Source organism: Aquarana catesbeiana, linkage group LG03 (genome assembly GCF_042186555.1).
Source record: "Aquarana catesbeiana isolate 2022-GZ linkage group LG03, ASM4218655v1, whole genome shotgun sequence".
NCBI lineage: Eukaryota > Metazoa > Chordata > Amphibia > Anura > Ranidae > Aquarana > Aquarana catesbeiana.
The window spans coordinates 624,181,081-624,201,469 of record NC_133326.1 but is presented as its reverse complement, the minus strand read 5'-3'; the positions used below and the strand labels follow the sequence as shown (position 1 = coordinate 624,201,469).

Sequence of the window (20,389 nt, the reverse complement as noted above, 5' to 3'; positions counted from 1 at the left end):
TCAGAGTTGACGGGAAGATGGATGGAGCCAAATACAGGGCAATCTTAGAAGAATACCTGTTAGAGTCTGCAAAAGTCTTGAGACATACAGCCAGAGCTACAATGGAATGGTTTAGATCAAAGCACATTCATGGTGTTAGAATGGTCCAGTCAAAGTCCAGACCTAAATCCAATTAAGAATCTGTGGCAAGACTTGAAAATTGCTGTTCACAGACGCTCTCCATCCAATCTGACAGAGTTTGAGCTATTCTGCAAAGAAGAATGGACAAAAGTTTCACTCTGTAGATGTGTAAAGCTGGTAGAGACATCTCCAAAAAGACTTGCAGCTTTAATAGTAGTGAAAGGCGGTTCTACAAAGTATTGACTCAGGGGGGCTGAATACAAATGCACACCACACTTTTCACATATTTATAATTTTCCTTCCACTTAACAAGTATGTGCCACTTTGTGTTTGTCCATCACATAAATTCCCAATAAAATAAGTTTATGTTTTTGGTTGTACCATGAAAAAATATGTAAAATTTTAAAGGGATACGAATACTTCTTCAAGGCACTGTAAGTATGACATGTCTGTTATAATAAAAAAAAAAATCGCTTTAAGGTGAAGTGGTTAAAGCTCACAGCAGAAAGCTAAGACAGACAGCTCTTGCAAATTGAATACAAGAAATACAAGTCGTTTCTATATGGCTTTATTTATGAAACAAGTTTTTTTTTAATTATACATTAATATATATATATATATATATATATATATATATATATATATATATATATATATATATATATATATATATACATATATATATATATATATATATATATATACATATATATATATATATATATATATATATATATATTTTTATTTAGTTACACGGTATTCCTCTCAGTGCAAATACAAAACCTGTTATTCCCAAGACAGCTGCATGTGTTTGAGTTTCAGGTCCTTACTGTTGCTATGGTGATACACAGAACATTCATCCTCTTCATTACGGGTATTTCAAGAAAATTATCTTCAGTTTTGTAAATAATGATTTTTTTTTTTTTCCTATTCACAAATCCTTTAATTGGACAGTCACTTTTCCTGAGATAAGGTTTTTTAAATTATTATCCTGGTAAGATAATCATACCCCTTCTGTATCAATAATTACGATTGTCTGCAGTTTTCCCCGAGACTATGACAAAGATTGATTTATCCCAAAAAAAAAAAAAAAAAAAAATCAAGATTTGGCTTGGGTAGAATTAGGTCTTTCAACAGGTTATTAAATCGGTAGTAAACATCACATGGTCATCTGTACCTACAGGTAAGCTTATAATATAAAGCTTACCTGTAGGTACAATGAATATTTCTTAAACGTGCACCGCTTAGGAGATATTCTATAGTTCTGCAGCCGGTAATGTCACCAGCACATGCGCACAGTGCTCCGAATTGAAGGCATACTGAGCATGCTGTCAATCCAGAGCACTGTGCTGCGACTGTGACTCCCGTGCGTAACATCAAACGGCCAGAGTCCACAAACCCGGAAGACCGGGTGAAGATCGAAGCCCTGTCAGCAGTGACAGTGCCCCACTGGAGGGCTTAATTTTAAGGTATCATAATGTCCTAAAATGTGATGCATGCTAGCACTTTATGTTGTTATTACCGTGCGGGGGGGGGGATTGGGGCATTTTTTAATTTATTTTTTGGCAGACTTAACTACCGCTTTAAATAACAATGGGAGCTCTGAACAAATGAAAAAGATTTTGTGTACAAAAAAAAATCAGATGTCTGCTTTTTAACTGGGAGTCACCTTTCGCACAATGCGTGCTAAGATCATCACATAGCAATGGTCATGCTGAAATGTCAAATCTTACCAGCAGGTGAAATTTTATGCTGTAGATTCAAGCAGATCTAAATATGGCAAAGCAAAGCTGGGCAATCCCTGCTTAAAGCGGAATTTTACTCTCTCGAACACCACTGACTATTTTTAATCAATGTGTTGCTAGCATTAGTAAATAGATAGAAAGGTATATCATAGTTACATGTTTTGAAAACTTTTTTTTTTAACATTTCTTCTTTTACTTCCCACTTTCTTGCCTAGGCAAATGATGTACATCAGGAGTCTTTGGGGGCAAGGGGGGTTTTTCTCAGCTAAGCACACCCTCCTGCCTACATGCCTGAGCTAAGGGCAGATGAATTTCAGGAAGTAAATGCTACATGAATCATCTGCCCTTACTCAAGATGGCCACGACCAGAAATGCTAGGGCAGTGATGGCGAACCTTGGCACCCCAGATGTTTTGGAACTACATTTCCCATGATGCTCATGCAATCTGCAGTGTAGTTGAGCATCAGGGGAAATGTAGTTCCAAAACATCTGGGGAGCCAATGTTCACCATCCTTATGCAAGGGGATGTTTTTCAAAGCAATTTCACAGCACAATAAAGCATGGAGACTTAGATGGATGGGTGTGTTTGCTTTAAATATTAACAAAGTAATTAAAAGAAGTTATTGGTTTGTGGAGCTCAGATGCAGTGTAGTTCCGCTTAAATACTATAAAACAGCCAAAAGCAAACATATATTTTGCCCTGTGATCCCCCTTTAAATGTAAAACCCAAATCTGATCAGATTGGGATGTCACATTCCATCTATTTAAATGAGAATTTTATGCTACGATCAGGATGCCCACAATGCACAGGTTCTGACACAAAATTGAGGTTTTCTAAAAATGAAAGTCATTAGAATGTGGTACGTTTTCTGACATTTGAACAGGAAACGCACAAAGACTTGGATTAATAAATGAGTTTCCTAAAGCAACTTTAGCTATCATTAAAACAAGAAATTAAGGCCCCCTGCAAAGTAAACTATTAATACCGGTCCTGCTGCCCATGCCACCAAACTCCACAATGTTGAAGAGATAATCTTGCTAAAAGATATTCAGCATTAGTTGGATGTCTGGTCCTCCACTACATATTATGGCTGCTTCTGCCACCCCCTATCCTATAGTGATGTAGGGTCTAGTGGAGGAAACTACAGAGCTCAGCTGGGGACAACAGCATTTAACATCCCCAGAAGTGCTAAATGCAGAAGATCTTTGAGCAAGTTCTCTCTTAAACCAAGCAGAGGTCAGCAGCATATGCAGCAGGACAGCAAAGTATTAACTGCTTGTTTTGCAGGGAGACTTTTTCATCTCCATTACTAAGTCCTGGGAGCAGGGTGAAACGCGTCAGTGCATGGCTCAGACAGAGTCTGCTGAGGCTTCTATTACTCTCACGACAGATGGCTTTGCATATTGGGTGTTAACTGGGATACTTTTTCTGCCTTACAGTATGTATTGAGTCAGGGCAGATTCTTATCTAGCCTGCACCCACACAGGGATCCACCCGAACAGGGCTGTGCAAGCTTGAGCAGAGACCCTAAGCTTTTTCCAGATTTACAGGGACTTTTTAATGTATTAAAAAGCAACAGGAAAAAAAAAATCACAATACAGAGGATATAATATATGGATAGAAAGCTTATTTGACAAAGATTATGATGTGCATTGGAAAGCATCAAGGGTTCAAATGCGATTCGCAAAATTATGAGGCAGGAAAATTCATATAAGTGTGTGCAACCAGGTTAAGAATGGCAACCTTTACAAGGGCTCTGGCATTTGAATGGGACTTTCCACAGGCTGGAACTTTATTTGAAAGATCCTGTGTCATGATCGAGGTACCAGGCCAATCACTGGATCCACCTAATTTCACCCAAATCTCTCTTTTTTTTTTTATTTATTTATTTATTTTTTTTGACGATAGTCCCTAATTGGGAGGTACCCACACTGGCCTTTTTGTTTTTTTTATTGTACAGTCCCCCAAATAAAATGAGACATTAAATCATTTACATGTGACTCTCACATTTCCAAAAACTTTAAAGTATGAATGTATTGCACATCCAAAAATATGCAGAGAACACAAACACTTGTCATGCTAGGTAGCCACAGTCATAGAACGGTTTTTAATGGCAAATAAAGTCTTGTGGTTTTGGTAATGACTGCAGTCAGTGGCAAAGTTTATCTTCAAATGGCTTTAAGTAATTAAAACCTGTGAACTCCAAAATGGCTTTATTCTACCTAGAAAAAAAAAATAGTTTCCAGAAAAACACAGCGTTTTTCCTAAAATATTTAGTTCTTTACGAAAACATCCACAACCTACAACGAATTTCCATTGTAAATATTCTTCAAGGTGACTCAGTGATGGTCCATGGGTGCTGGAGGTCCAATTATTCCAGCAGGGCATCCGAAAGGATGTCTTATTTTTCTTTAAATAGGTGGCTTACCCCTTCATCATATTTTTGGCATGTTAGGTACCCGAAGACCATGCCATTTTGTATGTCGGCTGGCCAGAAACCTCTTGGAATCCAAATAAACCTTTATAATATAGAATCCTTTACTTTTGCTGCATGAAATCACAAACCCTTCCGCTCTAGCCTCTCCAGAATCAATTGCAGCTTCCTCACAGCTTCTTTCCGTGCCTGACGAACACCGTCCTGACCACCAGTTTCTACAGAATCTAATTCTAATAACTGCTTTGTTAATAACTCTTCTAAACATCGGTAACTCATGTCAGTCTTTCTACCTACAAACTCATCCACCTCCTTCTCCAGTTCCACCACCTTTTCCAAGACTTCGCTGATCTTCACAATGCCAGGATGGGCGCTTGAAGGATCAGCTGGAGAAGCATTAGCTTCTTTGGCTCTAGGACTGGTTTCTTGGTTTGAAGGATCTTTCCGGTTGTACATTTGAGGAGAGGCGCTGTAATGAGGGTTGGGTGGGGCTATCGAGGCAGGTGGGTTAGGCTTGGGTTCCGGTGTTGGCCCTGGTTGAGAGATATTTGAGGGGTAGCCAGGGTAGGGCCTTTGATGGTTGTAGTTGGATGTCTGAGATGGATCCTGAAATAAAAAATTAAGATGAAAAAAGAATTATACCAAGAATAAACACAAGCTTTCTCATTATTGTTGCACATTCATCATCAGAACTAAAACTAGCCCTGCACAGAAGATGAAACTAAGACATCACAGACTAACTACAAAACGCTTTACCCTTCCAGAAGTCAAAAAAATATACAAATGCCTATGTGCATGGGTGACAATTCTGGTAATCACATTTAAGGTTGTGAGAAAAAGGTTGGGAACTCCCTAGTAAATTATCTAAATTTCTCTGGGAATGGTTCATAAGATGTTATTTAATGTTATTTTGAGTCATAAGAACAGTCATAAAGACATTCTTATTTAACAAAAGAAAACAAAGCCTACTTGGTGCTCTTAGACCATTTCCCTGGCAAAAGAAAACTTTTTTTAAATTGCTACTAAAGTCTCTTTTTTTGTTTTTGTTTTGCAAAGAGCAGCCTAGATCCTCCTCTTGTCAGGTCCCCCCCCCCCCCCCCCCTGTTGAGTGCCCCCAACAGCAAGCAGCTTGCTATTGGTGATCCGAGCCGTTGCTGTGTGTGTCTATTCAGACACGGAGCAGTGGTCCCATCCCCTCTTTCTCCTCACTGACTTTGATTGACAGCTGTGAGAGCCAATGGCGCTTCCCTGCTGTCTCAACCAGTGAGGAGGGAGAGTCTCAGACAGCCGAGTCTCTCGTGCAACATCGCTGGATCTAGATGGGGCTCAGGTAAGTATTAGGGGGGCTGCTGCACACAGAAGGCTTTTTATCTTAATGCATAAAATGGCATGGGATGGCACAATAAGTGAGTAACTCCCCATTCCTCTGACCAGTAAACTGCATAGTGTGCTACACACTGCAGATAGTGTCAATAAGAGCCAGGAATCGGTGTACACATACACATATCTTATCTATAACACTGGGCCTGTTAGAGGCCGAGGTTTCAACCGTCACTGTGGGCATACCCCGAAAGGATCTTCAGAGTCTTGGCACCAAAGAAATGGACTATGGCCCTGGAACTACACATGTTGCACTGTATGCCTAGGTGACACCTAACACCGGATCCCGTGCAAGCAAACATTACAGGCCATGCCAACAGAGTGGAGTCCAAGTACGGTCAAGGTACCTGATCTGGGACCTGCTGGATAGCTCTGGGGCTGTATGGTGTGCTGTGTGGGTGACCATAACAAGTTTAGTTTGACAGTGACCACGTGAAGGTAGCTACATATAACCCATGGTCTATGAATACAAAGTCCTCTGTCATATACTGTAAGATTAAAATTAAATCATTAATAATGTATTTGGGTATAGTGTTCTATGACAATAGTCAAACTATTACAGCACTGAAAAGCTAAATATGGCCCGGTAATGAAGGGGTATTACAGGATGTTACTCAATTGGTTGAGCTTTCCTGTGACGTGTGTAATTAGCCAAATTATCTGTAGTTACCGTATACTGTCAAAAGTATTGGGACGCCTGCCTTTACATAAGCTTGAATGGCATCTCAGTCTTAGTCTGTAGGGTTCAATATTTAGTTGTTCCACCCTCTGCAGCTATACCAGCTTCAACTCTGCTGGAAAGGCTGTCCACAAGGTTTAGGAGTGTGTCTATGGGAATGTTTTACCATTCTTCCAGAAGCACATTTGTGAAGACAAGATGAGAAGGCCTGGATCGCAGTCTCCGTTCTAATTCATCCCGAAGGTGTTCTATTGGGTTGAGGTCAGGACTCTGTGCAGACCAGTCTAGTTCCTCCACCCCAAACTCGATCATCCATGTCTTTATGGTCCTTGCTTTGTGCACTGGTGCGGAGTCATGTTGAAAGAGGAAGGTGCCATCCCTAAAAACTGTTCCCACAAAGTTGGGTGAATAAAATTGTCCAAAATGTTTTGGTATGCTGATGCCTTAGGAGTTCCCTTCAATGAAACTAAGGGCCAAGCCCAACCTCTGAAAAACAACCCCATACCATAATCCCCTCCACTAAATGATTTGGACCAGACCATAAAGACATGGATAAGTGAGTTTGGGGTGGAGGAGCTGGACTTGCCTGACCTCAACCCGATAGAACACCTTTGGGAAAAATTAGAGCGGAGACTGCTCATCCAACATCTGTGCCTGGCCTCACAAATGCGCTTTTGGAAGAATGGTCAAACATTCCCATACACACACTCTTAAACCTTGTGGACAGCCTTCCCCGAAGAGCTGAAGCGGTTATAGCTGCAAAGGGTGGGCCATCTCAATATTGAACCCTAAGGACTAAGAACTGGATGCCATTAAAGTTCATGTGCGTGTAAAGGCAGGCGTCCCAATACTTTTGACAATATAGTGTATGTGAAAACCAGGAATGAGATGGGAGGGGGCTGAATTCTCTCATGCAATAGTGTGATCCACCCATTTTGTAGAATCCTGATGCTCCAGATCATACAGAGCGTACTGTATCTATCGCCAGATAAATATCCCAGCAAAACGCTGATGTCAGCAATACACATAAACAAAGATGAGTCATTGAGTAATGTCATCACGCTCTTTGTGAAGTTCTGAAAACAGGAGAGAGCAATTGTAGGAGGGGTGGCTACGTCATTCCCATGAGAAGTCTTTGTTCAGACAGTCAGCCAGATACTTAGGACAGTTAAGAAAATAAACATGACATTCTGCACAAAGATTATCCACTTTTTAAGGGTAGCTACACATCTCCTGATATGTGCTAGCAACCTAGCCGATAAGAATGTTTACAACAATATGGTTGTGTAGGTGTTAAAGAGGAGGTCCACCCACCTCTGCAAAAATTAAAAGCCAGCAGCTACACATACTGCAGCTGCTGACTTTTAATAAATAGGACACTTACCTGTCCTGGAGTCCAGCGATGTCAGCACCACAGCTGATCCTTCCCCATTTATTATCAGTATGCTGCAACAGGGCTGAGGAAGGAGGAGTCTTTTTTTCCCCCAAAATGCATTGGCTTGATTAAATTTTTGCTACTCTCAATCGCACATTTCATCAGTTTTGAACATGAATTGAAAAAAAAAATAAATAAATAAAAAATAGCATGGGGGGTCCCTCCAACCCATACCAGGCTCTTCGGGGCTGGTATGGATTCTGAGGGGAACCCTATGCCAAAATGAAAAAAAAAATGAAAAAATGAAAAAATGAAAAAAAAAAAAAAAAAAAAAAAAAAAGAAAAACAAAATATATACCAGATCCTTGTTTGAGCATGCAACCTGCCAGGCCAGAAAGGAGTGCTTTAGGGTAAGGGGTGCTCCACCCTTTCCCCAAAGTACCTTGTCCCCATTATCATGGGGACATGGGTCTCTTCCCCACAACCATTGGCCATATCTCAAAGCCTCCTTTAACAGATCCCACCCCTCCCCTATGTGAATTAGTATGGGGTACATTGTAAAAAAAAAAATCTGTCAAAAATAAATAAAAACAGAGACAGTTTGACAATTCCTTTATTAAAAAAAAAACAATGTCCCTGCAAAGTAAATCCAGCGTCAATCACGATGAACGCCACCGACGACCCGAAAAAAGCCCCATTAAAAAAAAAAAAAAAAAAACCAACAGGTCTGAACCCGATGCCAGCTACTGCCGTCTAACAGCTGCGCTGACTCCCGCTGCAAAATAAATGAAGGGGTGGTGCCACCCAGTGACATCACAGTGTGGGTCCCCTCCCCCTTGTGACATTATGGACAAGGGGCTGAGTTGATGACATCACGAGAAGGTGGGGGACATCCAGTGACACCCCTTGGTTTATTGCTCGCCCCCCCCTTTCTTGGCCTGTCAGCCTGCATACACAGATAAGGTTCTGGTGTCGATTTGGGGGGGGGGGGTTAAGTTCCCCTTAAAATCCATACCAGACCTACTGGTATGAGATTGGGGGGAGGGACATACCCCATGCCATTTTTTTAAATTTTTTTTTTACATTTTGCATGGGGTTCCCCTTAAAATCCATAACAGACTCAAAGGGCCTGGTATGGATTGGGAGGTACCCCTACACAGTTTTGTTTCTCAAATTTTATTGCTGGCGATTCTTTGGTTTACATTCAGCTGTCAGTGGAAAGCCGCTGACGGCTGATGAGTCATCGGTTGTTAGGGACACAGGGACCAGCTTGCTGGCCTGCTCCTTAAGCACGTGGCGTCCGCGCTATAGCCAAATGACGGCCACAGCACGGACCTGAACTTCCGCCTTATGACGTCCTCCCCTTTGCACGCTGAGACTCAGGTGATCACAGATCCGAATAAGGGCCCGATCCCGGCCCCTTACGATGTGATCAGTTGTCAGCCAATGACAGCTGATCACATGATGTAAACAAAAGCTCGGTAATCTTTTTTTTTTTTTTTTCACCAGTTTATGTGCAAGGGACATCGGTCCCAAAGAGGAAGGAGGCACATCTGCCTCATCCGTGCCCACAATTACCGCCTGCCACAAGTGGCACCTATCAATGCCCAGCAGTGGTGCCAATCAGTGCCACCTAGCAATGCTGCCTATCAGTGTAACCTACCAGTGCCCATTATTGCCACCCATCAGTGCCCATCACTGCCACCTATCCATGCCCTTCAGTGCTGCCTATCAGTGCCGCCTTATCGGTGCCCATCAATGCAGCCCATCGGTGCCCATCAGTGCAGCCTCATCAGCGTACATCAATGAAGGAGAACAATTACCTGTTTGCAAAATTTTATAACAAAATATAAAAAATTTTTTTTTTTTTTTAATTCGGTCTTTTTAAATATTTTTAACAAAAAATAAAAACCGCAGAGGTGATCAAATACCACCAAAAGAAAGCTCTATTTGTGGGAAACAAATTATAAAAATTTCATTTGGGTATAGTGTTGCATGACCGCGCAATTGTCATTCAAAGTGCATCAGCGCTGAAAGCTGAAAATTGGTCTGGGCAGGTGGGGGGTTTAAGTGCCCAGTAAGCAAGTGGTTAACAACCAGGCATTGTCAAGATTGCCAGCGGCCGCCTGCTCCTAAAATTCGTATCTAAATCGCAGCTGAACAGCTACTTTGGAAATTCACAGTGAAAACGGACCTAAATTTTGCACAGCACATGCGTGAACCTGGCCTTAAACTATGGCCGCATCTGTTTAGATGCAGCCACCGTTGAGCTGACAATTTTCCATCTGTCTTCTTTTTTCCGTCAAAGGGCTTTTTGTGTTAGATGTGTACATTCACAGCTAAGTTGGAAGGGCTACTTCACAGACATTAAGATTTTATTAACAGTGTCATCCCTGATACATTAGTATGCAATGCAGCTCGGCTGAGTCACATACTACTGTTTACCTAAATATATTTGCTACAAACCTTTCCATGTAATTGTATATATCTCTTTTTTGCTATTTACAATTTTATTGTACATGTACAGTGTATAGTAAAATACTCTTTTTACTATATTAACTGGTTTGCCTATAAAATCCAGAGGGGTATTACCGTGCCTTACCAGCACTAGGTTCTTCTTTTTTCTTGTTTCCAAACGTTGATATGAGAAGATCCCTGGCTTACTGGCAGGACATAATGAGACATGTAGTTCTTCCACAATTGAAGATAAACATCTAAAGCTTTCTGAACATGGCTTTCAGTGCTGCCTATCAGTGCCGCCTTATTGGTGCCCATCAGTGCAGCCTCATCAGCGTACATCAATGAAGGAGAAAAATTACCTGTTTGCAACCTGTGCTGGCTTACCTTCATATCATAAACTCCTGGTGGTACGTCTCCTCCTGTCCATGGTGGTCTGCCACCAGCCATATAATGGCCGCTGTTTGGGTTGTGTGGAGGAGGGGGTGCTGGGGGCCACTGGTATGGGTTGTGGGCTCCATACATGTTCCAGTTTTCATTTTGTGGGCTCTGTTGAGGCATTCCCTGAAAAACGAGATATCTTGCTATCTTTTACCAGTGCAATATAAAAAGAGGCATTTTTATTACATCTCCATGTTCATTGCAATCAAGAACAAGATAAGTTCTGCCCAGTCTTAAGCTGGCCATACATTATACAATTTTCTTATTCAATTTCCTTTAGATTTACCTTCCACAATGTAGTGCAAGGGCTTGCCTGATTGCATACAAATTGAAAAATTTAGGTTTGACCTCATATTATATGGTTTTGGCAAACTAAAGGAAAATTGTACAAGAAGATTGTATAATGTATGGCCAGCATTACATGCATTTTCTCGGGCAAAGTCATTAGGAGTAGTTATTAGCACTTATGTTCTTCCAAGGACCTGCCAGAAAGAGAGCTGCCAATTAGGTCAATGCCTGTTCAAATCAGACTGGAACTAGAGGGAAAACAAAAAAAAAATGACACACATGCTGCAGTCTCAGCATTAACCGCTTGCCGACCGTATATCCTACACATATGGCGGCAAGGTGGCTCTGCTGCGCCAGACACGTACCTAGTACATGATCCGACACTTCTGGGTAGGTGGAACGCATGAAGGACGACGCCGCTGGCCCGCTCCCGCTGATTATACACAGCGAGGGCTGATCTGCGGGTATAGCAGACTCTGGCAGGCAGAACGAAAGCCTGCCTATGTAAACAAGGCAGATTGCTGTCCTGTTAGTAGGGAAGGCATGGATCCTGCATTCCTACTTTGACAAGGATCCATGTCTTTCCCTAGTAAAAGCACCTCCCACACAGTACAAAAGCACAGGCTAGGCACACAGTTAACCCTTTGATTGCCCCTGATGTTAACCCCTTCTCAGCAAGTGTCATTAGTACAGTGACCGTGCATATTTTTAGCACTAACCACTGTATTAGAGTCACTGGTTCGGACACTTTTGGCACGATTTTGGGACCATTCACATTTATACAGCGATCAGTGCGATGAAAAATGCATTGATTACTGTGTAAAAGTGACTGGCAGTGAAGGGGTTAACCACTAGGGGGCGCTGCAGAGGTTAATTGTGTCCTAGGGAGTGACTAACTGTGGGGGGGATGGGCTACGTGTGACATGACACTGATCACTGCTCCCGACCACAGGGAGCTGTGATCAGTGTCACTAGGCAGAACGGGGAAATGCTTGTTTACATCAGCATTTCCCCGTTCTTCCTCTCCATGAGACGATCGCGGGTATCCTTGCGGACATCGAGTCTTCAATGCCGCGTCTTAAATGGCAACGTACAGGTACGTTAATATGCCTGTACGTGCCCTTCTGCCGACGTATATTGGCGTGAGCCGGTCGGCAAGGGGTTAAGCAAGCCATATGCAGATTGAAATTCAGCTCGATCAACTTCTGTCAAAAGAACATGTTGCCGCTATCAGAATACAAATGTCCCAATAAGGGGGGGTTTCTCCATCTACCTCGTATGTGTAGATAGTATCCACCATTCGCGACTTAGATTTGTCAATTCCCAGGAGAATTCAGGCCATCCTGGATGCCAACACCATATAAATGTAACTATTTTGTTCTCTTACCATACTTGTTTACATCATTTTGTCCAACCCCTGTAAGTATAACACGTTTGTCATTTAAAAAAATTTTTTAAAAAGTTTAGGTTTACAATCACTTAAAAGCGGGACTTCACCCATTTTGACAAGTTTTTTTTTTTTTCCTGACCTTTATTTTTCTGCAGTTTGGTCCTCCCCTCAATGCAGGTCATTCCCCTAGACAATGACGTGCGCAGTGCTCGCTGGGCCTCCTGGGATATGCCCGTCTCTCATTCAGTATGTTGGGAGCAGATAGGCCTAGTGGCGCCACCGGCACGTCACTGGGAGGCTCCACCGACTGAACCCGGAAGAGACGGCGGGCTTCACTAGGCAGTGGAGATCCTGGTGTCATCCTCCCCCCTCTTCGCCTTAGCCAATCAGAGGAAGCTTTGTATTCAGAGAATACAATGCTCCTTGTGAATGGCTGTACAGCGCTCAGCCTGACTTGATTTTGCTCTGGGAGAGGGACAGGAAGTTTGCGTCTGGAACATAGAGCTGTATACTGAATGTAGCTGATTCTAATACAGTCAATACAGCACTGAGAGCCGTTGTATGTCCCTTTACCTGTCCTACCCACCACCATCTCCAGTGACCACTCCATCTCTGTATAGGCTGCAGCACCACTCTCCACCTCCTGCTTTCACTGGAGATGCTGAGGGCAGTGGGAACCATAGGCTCCTGCTGCTGTCAAACACCTGTGGGGAGGGACCAGGGGTGTGGCTTATTGGCTCTGTGTGTATCTATGGACACACAGATACAATATGAAAATTTGTTTGGACCAGCTTTGTCCACATGAACTATTTAAAGTTCACATTTAAAGCAGGAGAATTAAAAGTGTTAATCATAGCACCAATATTGAAGATGCCTTTCACATGGTGGGTCAAATGCTACCTTTAAAGAAGTATGGGATTTTTTTTTTATTTCATATTCATACCTAGGTGAATTCTGCATCTGTCCCCCACCGCCTCTTAACTGAGAACCGAGCGATTGAACACCGCTGATGGCTCGGTTCTCTCACCTCCTCCACGCTCATTGGAGGCGGATCGAGATTTCCGAAGTCGGGATGACGCGGTACCTGGATTGATCTTGGTGACGTCAGCAGAGAGTGGACTTCAGACCACTCTCTGCTGAAAAGGGTTCACAGGAGTGCAAAACTAATTGCACTTCTGTGACCCATAGGAGAAGCCCAGCCAAATGAGCTCAGGCTGGACTTGTCTTTTAATGTATTCTATGCATTAAGATAAAAAGCCTTGTGTGTGTGTAGCGGCCCCCCTAAAACTTACCTGAGCCCCCTCTCTGTCCAGCGATGTCCACGAATGTCTCAGCTGTCCGAGATTCTCCCTCTTGATTGGCTGAGACACAGCAGTGGCGCTATTGGCTCCCGCTGCTGTCAAAGACAGCTAGCCAATTAGGAGAGAGAGAGAGAGAGAGAGAGAGAGAGAGGGCGGGGCCAGGTCACAGCTCCATGTCTGAATGGACACATGGGGCTGTGACTCGGCTCGGGTGCCCCCATAGCAAGCTGCTTGCTGTGGGGGCACTCAACAGACGGGAGGGGTCAGGATCGCAGAAGAGGGACCCGAGAAGAGGAGGATCTGGTCTGCTATGTGCAAAACCACTACAAAAGAGCAGGGAAGTATAACATGTTTGTTATTTTTATAGGGAAAACAAACGGAACTTTACAATCACTTTAATTAGTCTTGGGGGTCAGTTCTTTCACTTGTATAAATTAACGAATATAATGACCATGTGGGACAAGGCATCTTATGGAGTTGGCCTTGTAAAAATGACTAATACCTGTGAGGACAGAATATTTTTTCTTTATAGATATTCAGGTATTGTCTGCGTACAAAGGTCATGCCTGTTGCCATTTTCAGTTTTACAATAGGCATGTGTTAAACGTTTCACTTTTATAACTGGCACAGCAGAGCTCAAACTAGAGGGAGGAGAGAGGGAACACAGGAAGCCAGCCAGTTGTGCTGCAATGCTCCAGTACCAACAAGGGTCATAAGGATAGGAGGTGAGAGAGGATTGCTAAGGAGATGAGCCCAGCAGTCTGTGCTTCTACTTTCACTGTCTAATCATGGGCTGGGGGAAAGACAAGACCAGTAAATGTTACTTGAAGTGATACTAAAAGATTTTTTTTTTTTTTTAAGCAAAAAAAAAAAAAAAAAAAAAAAAGAAGATTTTATCTAGTTATCTCCTCTTTTAGAAGTCCCCACCAGGGCTGTCTGCTCCTCCCTCCTCTAGGTGTATACTTAGCATGTCAGGTGTTGAGGTACCGTGCACACGCTCCAAAGCCAGGCTGTGTGTGTGTGTGTCAGCTGTGTGTGTCCATAGATACACACAGCGCCAAGAAGCCACACCCCTGATCCCTCCCCTAAGGCGTTTGACTGGCAGTAGCCTATGGTTTCCACTGCCCTCAGCGTCTCCAGTGAAAGCAGGAGGTGGAGAGTGGTGCTGCAGCCTATACAGAGATGGAGTGGTTACTGGAGATGGTGGTGGGTAGGACAGGTAAAGGGGTGTTTTTTTTCAAACAAAACAAAAACTGTAGCTGCTGACTTTTAATAAACAGACACTCGCCTGTCCAGGGATCCAGTGCTGTGCTTAACCAAGCTGTTTGTTCCACCGGGCTTCCGTCCACCCACAAGTGGAACCTCCGCTTATACGCTTCCTCCCCCCCTCCGATGCTACATTTGGCACCTTCGCTGCCCCCCCCCACACACACACACACACACACACACACACCTTCCAGGCAGGGCTGTGCTGTGTGACAGAGCTGTGTAAACCTTAGGACTGGGTGGAAGGAAATACAAGTCCTTTAGCAGGTAAAACCATTTCAATATATGAGTGTTATGTGTATTAATTGACTTTATATCAGCCTCTTTTAATCCCCTGTACAGCTGCATTCAGATTGGGAGAATGAGAGGACACCACTAGGTGCTCTGCATGCAAATATGATAAGGAACAAGGTGACAGGAGGAGGGGCAAATGGAAAGTAAAGGAGAACCAGTCCATCTCCTGCTGCTCCTTCACTGTCCAATCAGCAGGCCGTATTACTAACTGCAATAGAGACAGTGGTACAACCCACCTGGTTGTGCAGGTGAAATAATTATGTGTATAATTCAGCTGTGTGGAGTTGTGTGCCCTGAGTTTATCCTTAATTGCTTTTTGGATGGACAAATCTTTAGAATTCAGAAAGCAGCTGGTTCATGCAAAAGATATTTCCAAGAAAACAAAGAGATATATTTGTTTTTAACGATGATAATAGAAAAAGGAACAAAAACATTTTAGATGCATTAGACAACTTCTTTGCTGGATTGACCCAGTCCACTCATGCATAATGACTTACACATACAAATATTTCATATTACAAAGAAAGCTCCTATGACAAACGTATCAATGTCAGTCTAGAAAAGGCAGTCGTTACTCACCGGAGGAGCGGGGTATTGTTGATATTGGGGAGGCTGTTGAGGATAACCCCAATGTGAAGGGGCTTGCGGTGCACCGCCTTGTTGTTTATAAGGATCCACAGTATAATGAGGCTGCGTGGGAGGAGGAGGAGGTGGTTGATAATAGGGATTGGGTGGGTGAATCCCAGGATAAGAAGGATTCATTGCAGACTGACTATAGGCTGGTCCATATGAGCCATTGGCATAGTGCTCCATACCCTGTGAAAAAAAAAAAACCCAAGCCATTCACCTCATCATATTTTAAGTATATATATTTTGTCTTCTGTAAGCAAACCACGATAAGGGGGATCCCTACCCCATGTCCTGTATAAAGGATCCTCCATTTACATATACATTTATCCTTCTATCTGGACAAGCTTAGTATTTCAAAGAAATGAAGACAACAGGACAAGTCTCCAATATGGAGCAAAAGAGGTTGGTCATATTGTGCTACTACAAGTAACAGGTAAGTGTACATACCTGTCCTCCAACTGTGTAATTGGGGGGATAAGGAGGTCTGGGTTGACCTGCACAAGACCAGCCACTTGGATCATACCCTGAATATGATGTGTTCTAAAAAAAGAGAAGGAGACATGTCTTTAGGGCTGAGCTTTATTACTGCATTTGAAAATATAAAATACAATAGAAATACAAGCACAGTAAATACGATGCAACAATTCAGAAAATTGATGGACTAAGCTTAGTATAGTAATATATATATATATATATATATATATATATATATATATATATATATATATATATATTTTAAGGCCTCATGCACTGTACACTGCCTGTCTGATGACATTTCCTGGTTGAGCTGCTGCTGCATACAGCTAGCCATTGAGATGCAGTAGAAGAGACAGTTGCCGGCTCACTGACGTATACTAATTCACACCATTTTCATCTGGAGCATACGCCACGGAGGTCATTTACGTAGGCTCTGTAAAATGTACTGCTGAATGCATGCAGTGCTTTTTTTCTGCATCAAAAACGCATTGAAAGTAGATTGAATGGGTTCCAATGGCATAGTTCACACCAGTGCAGTGCGTTCCAGTGCTTTTCAGTTCCAGAAAAAAAATAAATAAAGTAATACATGCTGCTGGAAACGCATTAAAAATGTGCATGCAAAAACGCATTCAGAAAGAATCTGGAGGACATTTTTGTGGTGTGAATGGGCACTAACAACTTTCACTCAACTAAATGTACACAACTTTTTTTTTTTTTTACAAATAAACATTTAACAGGTGACAAAGGATTCCCAAAGTTCTACTGATTAGATAAAGGGACAGCACAGCAGAGCTGCCTGCTCATAGGTACAATCCGTCCATAAGGGAAGGAGTCACCATTGACACCAAGGTGCCAGGTAGAATTTATGTAGAACTCCCAGGCTTTCCCTGAGCTGAAAATGGACTTTAAAATGTAAAATCTTAATAGGAATAAAGTGATGGATAAATTTCAGCCAATGCTTATGAATGATTTCTGACTTGTAATACCCATACTGCCTAGTACACACACACACACACACACACATCACTCCAGGCTTCTTAGAGAACCCCTCTCGTATATCCTCATTTGCCAGGATCTTGCAAATACTTGCTTGTTGGAGATTTTCAAATGTGGCATTAAACTGAACCCATCACATAATCGAACAATACTAGCAAAGTAGAAGCTTGGTGGCTATGACAGAAAGTGATAGGAAAGGCAACAATTTATTCCCCAAGCAGGAGGTAAGGAGAAATCTCTCAATGGGGACACTTGTTTGGGTGACAACAAGGGGGATCTCCCCTCATTTTGGAGACATTTCCACTCCCTGTTGCACTTTCAGGGCAGGAAGTGAAGGAAAGTCTCCCTTATGGGGGCACAGACAGCAAAGAAACATAAGCCTGACCTAGAAGCAAAAACCCTAACCTACCCAAAACCCACCCCAAAAAAGGTTTTGGCTAGAGATACATTTTAGGGAAACCCAACTTTAAAATGTTATTTTCATCTCAAAAGCAGACCATAAACAAGTCAATGAACATAAAAGAAGAAGACGTGACTAGCTTATCTTGTTGAATACACAGGAAACAACAGACAACTTGTGACCTTACCTTGGAGGTGCATTACAGGGAAGTGTCTTATTCAAATCTTTTTGCACAACTTAAACAAGCAAGAGTCACCGAGTGACGACACTGCGCACGTGGTTAAGGCTGTGTTAACGGGCGACGCCACTGGAGGAGGAGTGCTTGTATCATCATGCAAGTATATACATAAAGACCTGGACAGATACCAGGATCAGCTAAGGATGACGGCATGCAAGGTTGTGCAATGCCCTGACGCACATCTATAGGAACATTTCTGAACCACAAGCTGCTACTGCATATAGATCATTTCAGGAGACACTGTGACCTTGAACATTCAAAGAAAAGCGAGACAGCATCTTTGTAAAGTCCCCATCACCCAATACTTGCCCTGGCAGCACTTCTTCGATGCTTCTCCATGGTAGCCAGAACTTAAATCCTCAGTGTCAGGTGCTATGGGGAGCAATGATCTCACTCCCTTGGTCAACACATGCCTTGCTATTACTATCATTATTATTTTCATTTGTTTTGGCAACTACACCTGAACCATTGGTTACTCTCTGCCATTGCCCCAGTGCTGGAAGGGTGAGGGTCTGTGGACTTCATCTCCCCTTGTCTGGTGAATCAGTGGAATGCCATCGATTTGATTCTAAAAACTTTTATTCAGCGGCTGTATTTGAATATTTTCTATGCATCTATAGGTCAGTGCTCAGAGTGATTCATGATAGTACTGTTTATGTTATGCATTGATTTGATTGAGGACTATTGCTATACTAATGTTGCACTTTCTATATACAGTGGGGACGGAAAGTATTCAGACCCCCTTAAATTTTTTACTCTTTGTTATATTGCAGCCATTTGCTAAAATCATTTAAGTTCATTTGTTTTCCTCATTAATGTACACATAGCACCCCATATTAACAGAAAAACACAGAATTGTTGACATTTTTGCAGATTTATTAAAAAAGAAAAACTGAAATATCACATGGTAATAAGTATTCAGACCCTTTGCTCAGTATTTAGTAGAAGCACCCTTTTGATCTAATACAGCCATGAGTCTTTTTGGGAAAGATGCAACAAGTTTTTCACACCTGGATTTGGGGATCCTCTGCCATTCCTCCTTGCAGATCCTCTCCAGTTCTGTCAGGTTGGATGGTAAACATTGGTGGACAGCCATTTTTAGGTCTCTCCAGAGATGCTCAATTGGGTTTAAGTCAGGGCTCTGGCTGGGCCATTCAAGAACAGTCACGGAATTGTTGTGAAGCCACTCCTTTGTTATTTTAGCTGTGTGCTTAGGGTCATTGTCTTGTTGGAAGGTAAACCTTCGGCCCAGGCACTGTGTCTGGTATAAATCTTGAGGGGGAACTCCACGCCAAATTTGAAATAAAAAAACGGCATGGGCTGCCCCTCCAAGAGCATACCAGGCCCTTGGGTCTGGTATGGATCTTAAGGGGAACTCCCTACGATGAAAAAACGGCGTGGGGGTCCCCCCCAAATCCATACCAGACCCTTATCCAAGCACGCAGCCCGGCTGGTCAGGAAAGGGGGTGGGGACAAGCGAGCGACCCCCCCCCCTTCCTGAGCCGTACCAGGCCGCATACCCTCAACATGGGGGAGTGGGTGCTTTGGGGTAGGGGGGCGCCCTGTGGCCCCCCCACCCCAAAGCACCTTGTCCCAATGTTGATGAGGACAATGGCCTCTTCCCCGACAACCCTGGCCGTTGGTTGTCGGGGTCTGCGGGCGGGGGGCTTATCGGAATCCGGGAGCCCCCAAATCCCGGCCCCCCACCCTATGTGAATCAGTATGGGGTACATCGTACCCCTACCCATTCACCTAGGGAAAAAAAAGTGTCAATAAAAAAAACACACTAGACAGGTTTTTAAAGTAATTTATTAGGCAGCTCCAAGGGGGGGGGGGGTTGTTGTGGAATCTCATATTAGCCAATGTATTTCATATATATATATATATATATATATATATATATATATATATATATATATATTGATTTGCATATATTTTATTGATAATTATTATTATTATTATTATTATTATTATTATTATTATTATTATTATTATTATTCATATTATTATATAGTAGTGGTTTTATCAATATTATTATTCAATAAGTAAAGCAACAATTATTAATCTTTAATAATGTATACTGTGTTTTCCATAGATTTAGAAAGTCTTCATTTATAAGTGTTGAACTTTAAATGACCTCTGCTTTATGACAAGTACTTGTACACAGGTGTTCTTGAAAATGTATTAAGATAGTTTACTGGGTGAAAGTTCATTAGAATAGATTCAAGTAATATAGAATTGTCTCAGGCAGATAAGAAAACAGGTGGTTAAAAATAATTAGGTGGAATACAGGAAAGTTATGTACAGAACATTAATTAAGTTTGACAGGGTCAAACAAAGGTCTGCTTGTGCCCTCATTAAAACTGTTAAAATACATGCATATAGTGAAACATATAAAACATCTGGTGGGGTTATTGAAAGTTAATTGTCTCAAAGTTGTAAATCTGCAAATCCTTGAAGCTAGTTAAATCTTATCA

The 20,389-nt window shown here is 42.3% G+C and overlaps 1 protein-coding gene across 2 annotated transcripts; it reads right to left on the bottom strand.

The window, feature by feature from the left end:
• Positions 1–1,033: 1,033 nt before the first annotated feature.
• Positions 1,034–17,925, bottom strand: LOC141133173 (BAG family molecular chaperone regulator 4-like). Of its 2 annotated transcripts, XM_073622368.1 has the most exons (5): positions 17,862–17,925; positions 16,249–16,341; positions 15,751–15,987; positions 10,579–10,755; positions 1,034–4,906 (listed from the first exon to the last, which is right to left on the bottom strand). In XM_073622368.1, the coding sequence occupies exons 3-5, from the start codon at positions 15,982–15,984 to the stop codon at positions 4,424–4,426; spliced, it is 894 nt and encodes a 297-aa protein (XP_073478469.1). In that variant the 5' UTR covers positions 15,985–15,987; positions 16,249–16,341; positions 17,862–17,925; the 3' UTR covers positions 1,034–4,423. The 2 variants fall into 2 exon arrangements, with proteins under 2 accessions (XP_073478469.1, XP_073478470.1); XM_073622369.1 differs by lacking the exons at positions 16,249–16,341; positions 17,862–17,925 and adding an exon at positions 12,308–12,337 and having other exon boundaries at positions 15,751–15,858.
• Between the last annotated feature and the right edge of the window lie 2,464 nt (positions 17,926–20,389).

Coding starts and splice junctions, on each gene's coding strand:
- LOC141133173 (XM_073622368.1), bottom strand. CDS start 15,984: ATGGAGCACTATGCCAATGGCTCATATGGACCAGCCTATAGTCAGTCT. Junction 10,756..15,750: donor AACAATACCCCGCTCCTCCG/GTGAGTAACGAC, acceptor CTCGTTTTTCAG/GGAATGCCTCAACAGAGCCC. Junction 4,907..10,578: donor CAGGAGTTTATGATATGAAG/GTAAGCCAGCAC, acceptor TTTTTATTTCAG/GATCCATCTCAGACATCCAA.